Source organism: Coloeus monedula (genome assembly GCF_965178545.1).
Source record: "Coloeus monedula genome assembly, chromosome: 3".
In the NCBI taxonomy this organism is placed as follows: Eukaryota; Metazoa; Chordata; class Aves; order Passeriformes; family Corvidae; genus Coloeus; species Coloeus monedula.
The window spans coordinates 9,790,637-9,804,301 of record NC_138783.1 but is presented as its reverse complement, the minus strand read 5'-3'; the positions used below and the strand labels follow the sequence as shown (position 1 = coordinate 9,804,301).

The following is a 13,665-nucleotide window of genomic DNA, read 5'->3' as shown; positions in this document are numbered from 1 at the left end:
AAGTAGAGAAAGTTCTGAATAATGGAAGTTACTGGGCAGACAAAACCAGTGGTCCTTTTCTTTATATACATCAAAACTAAATGAAAAACTTTCAAGATGGGGTTTTCCAGCAGCATCTGTAAAGTTCAGGGGCTGCTTAGAAGAGATAAGGTATAATAAAATAGACATGTATGACTAAATGAGAACTGGCTACAGTCTAAAGCTGGGGTGAAATTAAGACCTGTATTTAAACTAAACAAAGAAGAGGAGGAGCCCAGGAAAAGTGCTGCTGCTGAAGTCAGAGCACTGGAGAATGGGATGGGGGAGTGGAAAGTAGATGCCTTTCTTTTTGGCTGTGTAGGAGGCAGACTTGAATTTTTTAAAATAATTATTCTCAGTGTATTTTTTTATTGACATTAGTCCTAGGGAAGAATGAAGAAAAAATCATTTTTTCTTCCATGCAGATTTATTCCACTTCATTCTTTTGAGTCATCCAGGGATGAAAGAGAGAGTCTATGTGTCAAAATAGATAGGACAGTTAGCACTTTTTATTTATTGATTCTCTAGACTTCTTTCACCTCTTGCAAAGAAGGAAAAAATGCTTATGCTTCCATGCTTTAAAAGATTATCTGCTTCAGTGTTTCAGAGCAACTGAAGGATAAAAGTATTGTTATACGCGAAATTCAGAACTTGGATTTAAATTGAAAATTAGAACAATTAGTATGAGAGAAAGTTTAGCATTCTCAAATGATCAAAGTGTGCTCTTTTCACCGTGTTGTGTTTACCCGTGGTTCATCTGAAAACACCAACAAACCAAAACAAAAGGAGTTTCTCACTTTCCATGAGACAAGAGCAGTGTGAAGGACACTTACAGGAGAACTGGTCCTGGTAATAATTCCCCCTGCTCTCTACCTCTTGCTCTGATTCTCCTTCCCCAGTGTTTCCTCTCGTTCAGCTTGCCAAAAGTTCTCCCCACTTTTACCATGTGCTTCTGCTTTTGTGTATTTGACCTGTTGTGGCAGGATATCTGAGAACTAATTTTGAAGCAGTGTCAGTGTTAAAGGTGGTATCCAAGCCATGGATTATCCATGCTTCCCTAGGTTATGGGAAACTGCTTTCCAGAAGACTCCAAACCAAGCACCTGTTTTGCCACCTCCACCCATGTAATTTTAAAATAATATCATGGGTCTAGTGAAGGGCTTCATGAATCACTTGTTATCCCCACAACCTACCCATTCTTTAATTTTGTGGCACAACTATTCACCTAAAGAAGAAATCATGAAAGACAGAGAACAATAAAAATGGACAAGCAAGACGACATAGTTAAAAAAAATAAACCAAAACAAAAACATCCACAAAATGAGATATATGCATTTGTTTCAAAGGCTGCTGCACTCATACAACCTTGGGAATGGCAGAATAAGAGAAGAAACACATTTTCCAGGTAACTCAGTTGTAATTCAAGTGCTAAAAAGTTACTGCCTTCCCTGTGTTTGAACACACCTAATCATTGGAGCACACCATAAGATTGAGATGTCTTTTCTCTTTAAAGAGAATTATTATCCTTAGCTTCCATTAGTTTATCCCTGATAAGAAAGATCTGTATTAGTAATAGGCCTAAGATGTCATCATCTCAGTCTTCTGTAATGACTCCTGTGTCAGAGGCTACACCCTTGATTTCTCATTAGTCACAGCTAATGGTGCACTAATAACTTAGTGTCCTAACAACCACACATCACTTTCAGTACCCATTAAGATCTGAACTTCTGAGGGAAGAACTGCTGAATCAGCCCAGGTTTCTAGAGTTTGAGGCTGCATCTATTTTGTTTTCCTCTATTTACTCCATCAGCAATAATAGCCTTGCAAAAGATCTTTCAAAATTTCTAGACTTTTTTATCTGCACTTCTTGGCAGCTGATGCTAAACATTATTACCAGGTGTATAAATAGAATCTTACAGGGTTATTTTGTATTTCTATCAAAAAATAATCTAAAATTCCAATATCTGCCAGACGAATTTAACCAATGACACACAAAGGTCGAGGATCATTATTTTCTTTAAAGAGTTCCTGTACTGCCCTCAATTGTCATCTAAGCCTGTATCAGGAACTAGCAAAGCAATCCTACAGATAAGTAGTTCTATTCCATAGATGGTGTCAAGGGTTACCTCCCTTTTCAAAATATGTATTACTTCACATGGAGCTCTGCGGGCTTTTCCTGTCCTCTGTGTAAATGTCTTAGAGGCAAGTCTTGATTTGTACTTGTAAGAGTGGATTTGAGTTTGATCTCTTAAAATATCCATGTGTGTCAAAGGCAGCTGAGGGGGCACATGAATATTGTCACTGCAGTAAGGATTTGAAAGGAGCACTGGATACCAGCTCCAAGTCTTTGAGGGCTTTGCAAAAGACGACTGTGATGTTGATAGGATTTCAAAAGTCAAAAAGCAGTTTAGGGAAGGCAACATTATCTTGTCACCCATCTGACTCTCTTAAGCTCCAGACAGTACCAGGTGTAATGTTGATTGTTCAAATGAAATTAATTGATTGCTGCAGATGTACAGAAAAAGACTGTAGGTGGAAATCTTAGGCTGGTCTGCTGTCTCTTCCCTGGTGGAAGCAGAACTGAGTATTACAGAATCTTGCTACTTTACCAGCCAGTGTGTTTCTACATGTTCCTCAGGGCCTTTTCTCCTACCATTATCTGAGTTTTGCTTAGAATATTTACAAGTCAGCATCTTTCCTCTTGCCCCCTTTGAACCAGTCATAGAAATATATTGATGGATAACAAACAATTCCAGTTTAAAATGAAGCACTCATCTTTATCACTTTAGCTTGCCTAAGTAATCTTCATGATAAATTTCATGTGCAGTTCACTATCAATTGAAATTAGTTGTAATTAAAGGTTGTCAAACCTGTAATTTAAGCCCTTGAAATTTGTTACTGTCACTCATTTCCTGTAATACATTTTTTTTACAGTGGATTTGATCCAAAGTCCACATAAGCCAATAGGAACATTTCTACCAGCTTCAGTGAGGCTTGAATAAAGTCTCATATTCCATGGTAGAATCATAGAATCATTTAGGTTTGAAAAGACCTTTAAGGTCTTTTAAATTCTTCTAGGGATAGTGATTCCACCACCTCCCTGGGCAGCCTGCCTTAGTGCTTGACAATCTTTTTGGTGAAGAAGTTTTTCCTAAAACCCAATCTAAACATCTTCTAGCATGACTTGAGGCCATTTCCTCTTGTCCTATCATTTGTTACCTGGGAGAAGAGACCGAGCCACACCTGCCCACACCCTCCTGGCAGGGCTTTGTAGAGAACAGTAAGGTCTCCCCCAAGCCTCTTTTCCCAAAGCTAAACACCCCCAGCTCCCTTGGCTACTCCTCACAGGACTTGTGCTCCAGACCCTTCCTCAGCTCTGTTGCCCTTCTCTGGACATGCTCCAGCCCTTCAATGTCCTTCTTGTAGTGAGGGCCCCAAAACTGAATGAGCACGGGATTTGAGGTGTGCCCTCACCAGTGCCCAGCACAGGGCAGCACAGCACAGGTCGCTGCCCTGGTCCTGCTGCCACACTGTTGCTGATACAGGCCAGGTGCCATTGGCCCTCTTGGCCACCTGGGCACAGTTGGCTCGTGTTCAGCTGCTGTCAACCAGAACCTCCAGGTCCTTTTCCACTAGGCAGATTTCCAGCTACACTTCCCTAAGCCTGTAGCACTCCTGGGGTCGTTGTGACTCAAGTACAGGACCCAGCGCTTGGCCTTGTTGTACCTCATACAATTTGCCTTAGTCCATTGATTCAGTTGCAGTAGAAGTACTAGAAACAAAACTTGCTACAGTATCTAGTGTTAATTAAAACCACCAGGGCACCTGGTCTGGGGAATGTACTGTGAGCAAGTTATGATAATAAAATTCACGTAGGATCATTAAATTCAATATCAACTACAAATCACAAGATCAGCTGAGAAAACTGTGTCACTGGGAAAAAATGTTGCTAGTAGCTGTTGTGGGATCAATGCCCTTTTTTGCCATGAATTCATATTTTTATGTATTAAGTTTCCCCTCCCCTTCTGAGTCTTCTGCTAAATTTCTCATCAGATGACCAGAGTTCACCTACAAGGGATGAACTCTCAGTCAAGCTTCTCTGCATCAGCAGCTTTATCAGCTCCTGTTGACTCAGTGTAGCCTTTAGTATTCAGCAGCAGTACAAGGAAGAAATGCATGAAATCCATCCTATCAGATTAGAGATTCTGCTAACTATTAGGATTGGAGTAGAGTTGAAAAATCCCTTTGAAATAATATGCAACATTTTTTTTTTTGTATTTTTTTTCTAAAGCTTTTTAACAGTGGAGCAGGGACTACCTTCATATACATTTATTAACAGCATAAAAGATCCATTCACTCATGCATAAACCACCAACATCCTAAAAGAGTGCAACAGAATGCACTCTTTCCCATTATGAACAACATAACTAATGCTCACTACTGCTCAATGCTTTTCTATCTCCATTTTAATTCCTGTAGTCGAATACTGTTCTGTGCTGTAAAAACAGTTCTGAACATGATGTGATTAACCTTAGGGTCCCCCCATCCCCTCATCTCAAAGCCCCCTCGTACATGGCCTATGCTTTCTATTCATGTTCAACCATCTGATTTCCATATAATTTATTAGCATAACAGAGCTTTAGTGTGACATTGATTGAAGCCAGCGCTTGCTGAATGCAGTATCAAAGCATAATTTGCCAGAAATCAAATCTAATTTACTGTGTACTATTTAAATTTCTCAAAAAAAAAAAAAAAAAGGGGAGAAGAAGTTTCAATAGAAGTATATTGGGTCTGTAATCTTAATGGGGTTTTTTTTCCCATATTTTTGGCTAGTCTGCTGAAATTCAAGCAATACATTTCATTTTAGAGCCACTGTCTTTGACTTTCAGATGTCAGTTAGGCAAGAGGTTTTCCACTCTGCTTCTTCCAATAGTAAAAGGTAATAGTCTGATAGGCACAACACTCCATTTGCTCCTTCCTAAGTTTTTTGAACAGATCCTTCTAATGATCTTAATGGTTAGCTTGAATTAAGCATTAAAGTGCCACCTAACTTTAACAGCTGAAGCATATCAAGCCTGCTGTTACTTCTCTAACTGTACCTTTTCAGAATGTTTTAGAAATTCACCTACTTTGAGAGCAGCAGTAATGGCTTGAATAAATTTTGCCCAATGTTCAACTGAAGCTGCGCTTTGGGAGAGTCATGATCTCACTTAACCCTTCTGCAGAATGGAAGTAATAATATTTATCTGTCTTTATAAACAGCATCCATATGTGAACATAATGAGCTCTCTTTTTAGGAAAACTGAAGAACCCAATTCTTCAATTGAAGAACCAAAAAGAAAGCCTTGCTGTCTCTGTGCAGGGTCACACTGCGTTCTTTGGGGATAATGACAGTCATAGTGTTTGGGTAGTTACATTTAACCAAGAATTACTCCTACAATTATTTACTGTTACTTTCAGTTTTCAAGTTCAACTAGAAACTGACAGGTACATTTTGATATGATGAAAACATTGTTTAAATGCTGTAAACAATGGTATTTTTATCAGAGGCTGTCTGTAAACAGAGCTATAGCTGAATATGACAACAAACTACGACAAAATGAAGATTTCCTTCATTATAGAACCCCATCTTTGAATAAATTAAAAAAATGCATGCAAAGTTTTATTTTTCAAAAATTATGTTTTTCATGTCCTCTAAAATTATGGTACTAAATAGTTTGGCCGAAGAAACTGGTTTTGTGCTTGATTTAATGTGAGTAAAAGCTCTGATTCATTTATTTTTATAGTGAATTTCTAGTAATTATGGCTGCAGAGCAAAGCTAGAAAAGATAGTGTTGTGGAACTCTACATCATTGTTTGCTGGAATCTTTAGAAATCTTGTCCTAGTAATGATGAGGCCAAAGATCTGCTCGTGTAGTATGTCAAATGGTGGAGGGGACTTGGTGTGTGGCAGAGAGAGAACAGAGCCACAGGGTCTGTCAATGTCTGAGCTACAGATTTATTTTCCTTGTCTGTTGGGGGGAAAATTAAAAAAAAAAAATTAATTTTTTTTTTTTTTTAAATGAACCTTTCTCTGCTCTTAGGAAAGTGAGAGATGTTCAAAATTAGGGATAGGTCAAAAACTGGAAACTAGGTAGAAACCAGGGCGTATATCTCTCATTGTTCCTTGACTACCAAATTACCTTAATTTGATTCTTGGAAGGTCTGCTACAGCAACAAACTCAGTTGTGTTGTATCTGTTTAGATCTCTGAATTATTGATTTACAGTACAGACCTGTGTGTGTGAGAATGTTTCAGATGAACCTTTTAACTTGCCTGCCTTGCATTTACTTTCTTACATGATTTGAAGGACAGGCTCATGGAAATGCCATGCCCTTCTTGCTTCTGTTGAGCTGCCTGTGAGCGCTGTCTGTGCACCCCCCAGTGCACCAAGCAAGCCTAAGAAGTGAATTTAAGCATCCATCGTGCTTAGGTTTGATCTATGGGATGGTCTCCTGACACCAGGTTTTTAGTCACCATAGGAAGATTGTACTCTTGAGGCCACCCACAATGCTGCATAGACAGGAGTCAGGCATGTCTAGCTCCTGTCAAGTGCAGGTGTAGTACCTGAAGAGATTAGGGGGTTTCTTCTCTCTGCTGTGCCTGAGGTCACTGTCGATTCTATATTAATGTCCTGAGCAATGAACTTCTATAGCTGAGCAGCAAACACTGGGCTGATTCAGTGACCTTTATTAAGCAGGTGGTCAGAACTGTAGAGATACTTTGGTGTAAGGTGTGTCTATAGGAAGGGAGGTTTCTGCTTCACAGCTTACAGCTCTTTTCCTCTTTCCCTTCCTGTACCACTGAACAATCACATGCACTGATTTCCACACTGCCATTGCCTGGCACCTGTGGGGGTTGCACGCAAATATACTGGGTAAAACAAGGTGAGGGAAACCCAAGTAACTTGCTGCAGCTCAGCACTTGAGGTGTAGTACAGCATGAGCTCAGTTCCTAGAGTATGTATAGCAATACCTTATAGAAACCTCAAAACACATGGCTATAAACAGGCAGCAAGAGGGCACCTCACCTGGAGTCCTGTCTGTTCATAAGGTTAACACCTGCTAAGGTGCAGAAAGAGGTGGACACTTCTCTCCAGTGAGGCCCAGACCTCTCTTTAGGAATGTGAGGCAGAAGAAAATACCCTTCAACTTCTAAATTGATTGTGATTCTAAATTGATGTTTAAGTGCTTTGCAGTTCGTGTTTTAAGAGTGCCAGCACTATTCAACTGATGCTCTTTAGACTCCTTCTGATCTGTAAAGCCTTGGGAAGTACCTCATGAGATAACTGCAAAGTGTGTTTCAAGAAAATCAGGTTTGCTCATGTTTCTATGCAGTTAGCAGGTTTGTGTCTGTGCTGTCAGCAGGTGTAATCGGAAGCTGGGTCTTGATTGCTCTTTGTGCCTAATTAAATAGTTTGTAATTATAATGCTGAAAATACGGTTTTCTAAAACACTTAAATTCTGTTTACCTAAAAGCTTAGTGTTCCTAAACCATCCCTCTGCACAACCACAAAATCAATTGTGGAACGGTAGACAAGGGTGGGGTGAGGGGTATGGGGTTTTTTCTCTTACTTTTTTTCCCTTTCTTCAGCCTGCCCCAAAAGCTAGCTAGTCCTCTGTTAAGAATATTTGGAGATGCTGCTTACATTTTTAAAATATGCAAGAGAGTACAAATCCAGTTTCAGTGAATTCCAGTGATGAACCAAGACTGGAGAGTTTCCATGTCACCCATAGAAAAGTCATTTGCTTCACTACAACATCATGCTCAACATAGTTACTGAGTTCAAGCTTTTTATCCCAAATCCTCTAACACTTCTTCCCCACACTTCTTTCTACTCATTAGCACCTTTTCTCTATCTTCACATTCCCACCAAGCACTGACTCTCTATTCTCCACCATTACCCCCCAGACAAGTCAACCTATGCCCCTCTCTTAGAAACTGTTCACTTCTGACTGTGCTTCCTGGTCCCCTGTGACTGAACATTCTTAATGCCAGCTGCTTGAAAACATAGCCAGTCCTTCTTCTTTCTTGTTTTGACTCCAGTCTCCTTTTTTCTTTTCCTTGTGTCTTCATTATCTCCTGAAATACCTATTCCTTCTTACTCAGCACTCACCTCTGCCCACTAACTCTTCAACTTTTGCTTCTCTCTAATCTTTAAACTAGCTGAAACCTGGGTTTACCAAGTTTGTGTTCTTTTAACAACCATTCTTTTTACAGCAAGTCCTCCTCCCCAATCCATTCTTGACCACACTGCTTCTAAGAGGAGTAAGGGAGCTCTTGAACTGGTGATCCAGATCTTTCTCTCCTTTCTCAATCATTTTTAAAAGTCCAGAGGGGCAGATTGAGAAAGGCAGTCTGTTTATCCTAATTCATACCCTGCAATACATGATAGGTCCAGCAGCTCTGTGAAGTGTGAGGGGATATGAGGGTGCTGATACCTTTCCAGAGCAAAGGTAGAATACATCCAGAGTCAGCAACATAAACACCTGACTCCTGCACTTTAGCATTTAATGTCATCAGAATTGACTCTAGCATGTATGGTTGTAATGTTTCTTTCCTTTTTTAATTTTTTTTTTAATAACTGGGGATGTCACATACATATATTGCTGCTCTCTTTGTCGCTGTTGTTGTTTCTGTTTATATATTAATTCTGTCTATACTAATGAATGTTTCTGGTGTCATGTCCTCTGACATAAAACAAATCTCCATAATGTTGTCTCTTTCTTTCAATATTCCCTATCTCTCCCTTGCAAAATATCCTAAGCTTACACCATGGTTTTTCTTACCTTGTAGCTCCCCCACAGTTTGTGGTGAGACCACGAGACCAGATTGTAGCCCAGGGTCGAACTGTGACTTTTCCTTGTGAAACTAAAGGAAACCCCCAGCCAGCTGTTTTCTGGCAAAAAGAAGGAAGTCAGGTAAGTTGCAATCACCCTGTAAGTCTTTCGAGTCTTTCTAAATAGTTATATTGTTAAATTTTAAGGAAAATTATTTACATTCTCTTTCATAGATTCTTTTAATCTTTCAAAATTTCGAAAGAAATTTGTCTTTTTAAACTATCACTATTCTCTACTGAAATTTGTGTTGCTTTTTTTTTTTTTTTAATATTTTGAAGAACACAAAGGCCATTTAAGTTGTTGAAACCTGGGCTAGGCGCTGTATAGATGAGTAGAAAGCAACAGTATATATCTTAAAGGCTTTTTGTTCTGAAGCCCCCAACAAACAGGTGGATGAGGCAGGCACAGTAGATAAAAAAAGGTATGACTCAATTTTGAGCTAATCAGAGCCAGTAATTACAGTTCACAACCTGTCTAGACATGATCAAGCAGAATGTATCCAGCAAGCTGATTTGCACTGGCATACAGATACAAGTTTTGAACACACAGATGCTTTCTTCAGTAAAATTGTCTCAAGAAATTTCCAGATCTGGTTTTGGAAATATTTCCCTGATCATCTTCGAAGGCAGACTTTGTGAGGTAGCAGTCGGCATTGCCATCAGCCCACACTAACTTCTATAGCTTAATATTTGAATGGGATGACACAACATTTCTTTACTGGAGGCATTGTGTGTCCCAGGTTATGAAATAAGAGCTGAACCACAGATCTCCTGCTCTGCCCCACCTGCTTGTGCTCCACCTTCTTAGGAGATCAGAAAACTGGTCCAGAATGACAGGACCAGGCTGACAGCATTTTGTGCTCTGCTGTCTTGGTGTCTTACAAAGACACAACACAATTACTTTATGCATGTAAGCTTGTCTGAGTGTAAGCTTAACCTTAGCCATGTATACCCCTCAGCGTAGTATTTAGAGAAACTTAGATCTAGCCTCCAAAGATCACATCCTGGAAAAACACAGTATTGTGAGTCTCACTAAGGTGACAATTTTTCCAAGGGGAAAGTAGAATAGCATATTGAAATTAAAGTAGGAAATACTGATGTGGTAGCAAACATTTCAAACCCCTTCCTTGTAGAGCATTTTAATAACATGGTAATGTTTATGTAAAGTGAGCTTATAGTGTCACACTTGAATCTAATAAAGTGGACATCCATCATGCTGTAATAAAGAGAAGAGCTTCTAATTAAAGTAGGACATCATTTTCAGGATTAAAGTCATTTAGCGTAATTGAAAAGTGTTAATACTCTATTTTATCCTCTTCATTGGTATCACTTCAAGGGTAAAAACATTTTAAGGTGAAAATGCATCTTGTGTCTTTAATTGAATGTTATTACCTACTGATTGTACTATGTTGAAGCTGCTTAATTACAAACCTGGAAAATTAATTACCATATTGAGAACCAGATCCCTGAGGGTTAGAATAGTCTTTTTTGGCAAATAAATGCAACATAAAAATTGATACTTGCATGGTTTATAATCAAACCTTGAAACATGGCTCAATGTGGTTTACAACATCCTCATGTTAAATCGATCATCAGTGAAGTAACACCAGTTGGGGTTGCCATCTCAATGTATAACTTGGCAGATTTTGCAGTGAGATGACACAGAGTGAGTGAGTTTCCACACAGTGTATATCATCATAGCAATGGAGGGTGGTATTTTTGCCAAATTACATGACTTTTCACCTTTGCATTCCAGCTATAATTTGTGCTTGTCTCTACAATGCTGTTTCTGCTTTTAGGGGTACTGTTTGCAGCACCACTTTCAGTGTTTAAAGTAATGTTATATAATCGTGTTATCCCACTCCAGTAATTGTAGGGCATTTTTGGTTGTGAGTTCATTTCTCGATCCTGTGTTTTTGAGCACAACCAGCTGGAAGGGAGGGGAGCAGTTCCCTCCTGAGTAATTTTTTTGTACCAGCTTGTGTGTAAACAGCTGGTCCTTTGTGCTTGGTGGCCTTTTCCCCAGAGCCCAGCAGCCACCCACCAATGACATGCACAAGGGCAGGGCCTGTGTAACCTTTAGACTCTGTGGATTAAATTCTTCCTTGAGATAAATTCAGTGGTACTGTAGCAGGGATGGCTCTGGTCCCTCTGTTTGCAACCCAGCATGCCACCATTGCACCCAAATGAGCAACCCGACAGCTAACTAAAACCACTGAAATTGCGACAAGCGTTGAAAAATGGGTTGTACTGTAATTTAGGACAAGTTATACTTCGTAGTTATCTGGTCTTTGAAGGGAGGAGTCATAAGACTGGTGAACTCCTCCTGATGTGTGGAATATTCACTGGGACATGGTACCCTTCCAGAACAGAGAAGCCCATGCTGAAGATAAAAAGAAGGATGGATTCCCCTTTCTAATGCAGTGATAAAGATGGTTCTGGACTATTTTAAGAATTAAGAGCTTAATCCTTGCACTGCCTTTTACACTGTGCTTCTTTTTGTACTTTACATAATGAGTGATAAATGAAGCCAAGATCAGCCATGTCAAATTTCTCCTCTTTTTCATAATATTTACTGAAGTTTTCATAATACCCTCATCCAGTAGGTATCTGTGCCAGGCAGAAGTATTCTGAAAGTTTCAAGGCAGTTCAGAAAACAGGGCAATTATTTGAGACCCGCTTAGTCCTGTAGCCTAAAATTGTTTCAGAATTTTAACACTTTTTTTTTCCTATTGGATCTGACATGTTTACTGGGTGCATATTGATTTTTGAGGAAAAATTTGCTGTTATAAATTTCTTAAACATTTCCATTGAAAGTGGATAAGAGAAAAGCCTAGTGTGACAAGTAACCCAATAGGTTAATATAATTGTAAGGATACTTGGAATGTTGGATCCTATTTAAAGCATATCTCTTTCCTTTAGCTGTCAAAACCATAGAGATAAAGGTGTTTTAATCCACTTAAGAGTAGAATTTGTTTCTTATTTGAATTGTTACTTGTTTCTTAAGCAGTTTGTTGCTTATCAGTTCCAAATAATTTTTGCAAACCATCAAGGTCTGCTTTAGAAGAAACATATCTGCAGAAAATTCATTTAATACCCTACTCTACACTTTTAGATTTTATTTTTAGTCCATACAGACAAGCTTAAAAGTTAATAAGGAGTCATCATTAGAAAGCACAGCAGAGCTAGACAGAGCTGCAGTAATGAATGAGAGCTTATCACAGCATGGTAACAGTGTTTCGGGGAATTCCTGATGCAAACAACTGTATTTTTCATAGAGGCTTGTTGAGTAGACATAAAATCCAGACCCTATTTTACTGGAATTACTGTTGTTTAATTATTTTTCAAGCTGTTCTGGTTTCTGTCTCATTGGGGAATGCTGCTGACCTTTCTCTTCACATTGCCTTCCTATTCCTATTCTTATCTATTCACAAGAGCTGTGCCAGAGGGTGTAACTTTTTCCTTGGAAAAACAGCTCTCACCACTAAAACCTTTTTGGGTCTGTAGTATTGATTCATTCAGTCCTTCATCATATGCAATGGCTGCTAGAGCCATTCCCCTTATTATTATTGACATCTCTCTTTTCTCTAATCCAGCCCAAAGGCAAAAAGTAATCTCCCTGTTTTGTGCTAAGTGATATCTTATCCTACGTGCAATTATTTTTTTCTCTCTGATGATTTCCACATCAGATTAATACCCTTTCTCTTCACCCTCCAGGCTCTACACTGCACTTCTCCTTCAGTGTATCACAGTTTTAATTTCCTTTTACTTCTCCTTTAAACTCTCATGCTCTGCCAGCTTCTCCTACTTTATGACATGCTCCTGTCTTCTTCCCAGCTTTACTTACATGCCATGCTCTTACTTTCTCCTTTTCTCAGAACATGTTCACAGCCAAACAACAGTGCTCTGCTCCCTCAGGTCTTCAGGATTCAATGCTTTCTGCTAGTTTTCTAGTGTTTAGTGTAGTGTTTTGTCCTTCTGGTTTGATAGCCAAGTATATTATTGCAATTACATTCAGAATGAAGATGAATGTGTCATAAATATAAATCGCTCAAGTGTGATTGTGGAAAATGTCTCCTTGCCTGCACCCCAGTCAGAACACAGCACTGTGTGCTGTCAAAAGGCTGTTTCTAATTTAAACTCTGAGTTGCCCAAGGCAGGAAAAGCAGCTCTATGTGTTCATAAAGTCAGAACCACACTTACTTTTTCTCCTCGATTATTTATAGTACTTTTAAGGAAAAATCATTGTCTCTGTAGCTGAAGGAAAAGTGGTGCTTTTGTGTTTTGAATTGATGTGAGATGAATTGTCTTTGCAGAACCTACTCTTTCCAAACCAGCCTCTGCAGCCCAACAGCAGATATTCCGTGTCACCCACCGGAGACCTCACCATTACCAACATTCAGAGGTCTGATGCAGGCTACTACATTTGTCAAGCACTGACGGTTGCTGGAAGCATTTTAGCAAAGGCTCAGCTGGAGGTTACTGATGGTGAGCTATTAGAAATTCCTACTGTTTTTTCCTGTCAAAAGTACTTTAAAAACAGTGTAAAAAAAAAGCATATGAGACCACATAAATCATACAAGTAAATGGACAATTTTCTATAGGAAGTAAAGTGAGAAAAGATCTCTGTATTTGTCTATGGAGTAAAAAAGGCATCAAAGTCTAGTTTGCCTCTTGCTTGCTTTCTGGAGGTTTGTTAACAATGGAAAAAAAAAGGACAAACCAGCTCAGAGTAATTTCGATGAGAAATGAAGCTGCTTGGTTTGCTA

The 13,665-nt window shown here is 39.1% G+C and overlaps 1 protein-coding gene across 1 annotated transcript in view; it reads left to right on the top strand.

Moving 5' to 3' along the window:
- ROBO2 (roundabout guidance receptor 2) overlaps positions 1–13,665 on the top strand; it is a gene marked incomplete at both ends in the record, with an annotated part of 433,039 nt that overhangs the window by 325,591 nt on the left and 93,783 nt on the right. The window contains 2 exons of the mRNA XM_082279021.1: positions 8,854–8,978; positions 13,213–13,384. Coding sequence (XP_082135147.1) covers positions 8,854–8,978; positions 13,213–13,384 — 297 coding nt within the window. The remainder of the gene's footprint in view (positions 1–8,853; positions 8,979–13,212; positions 13,385–13,665) is intronic.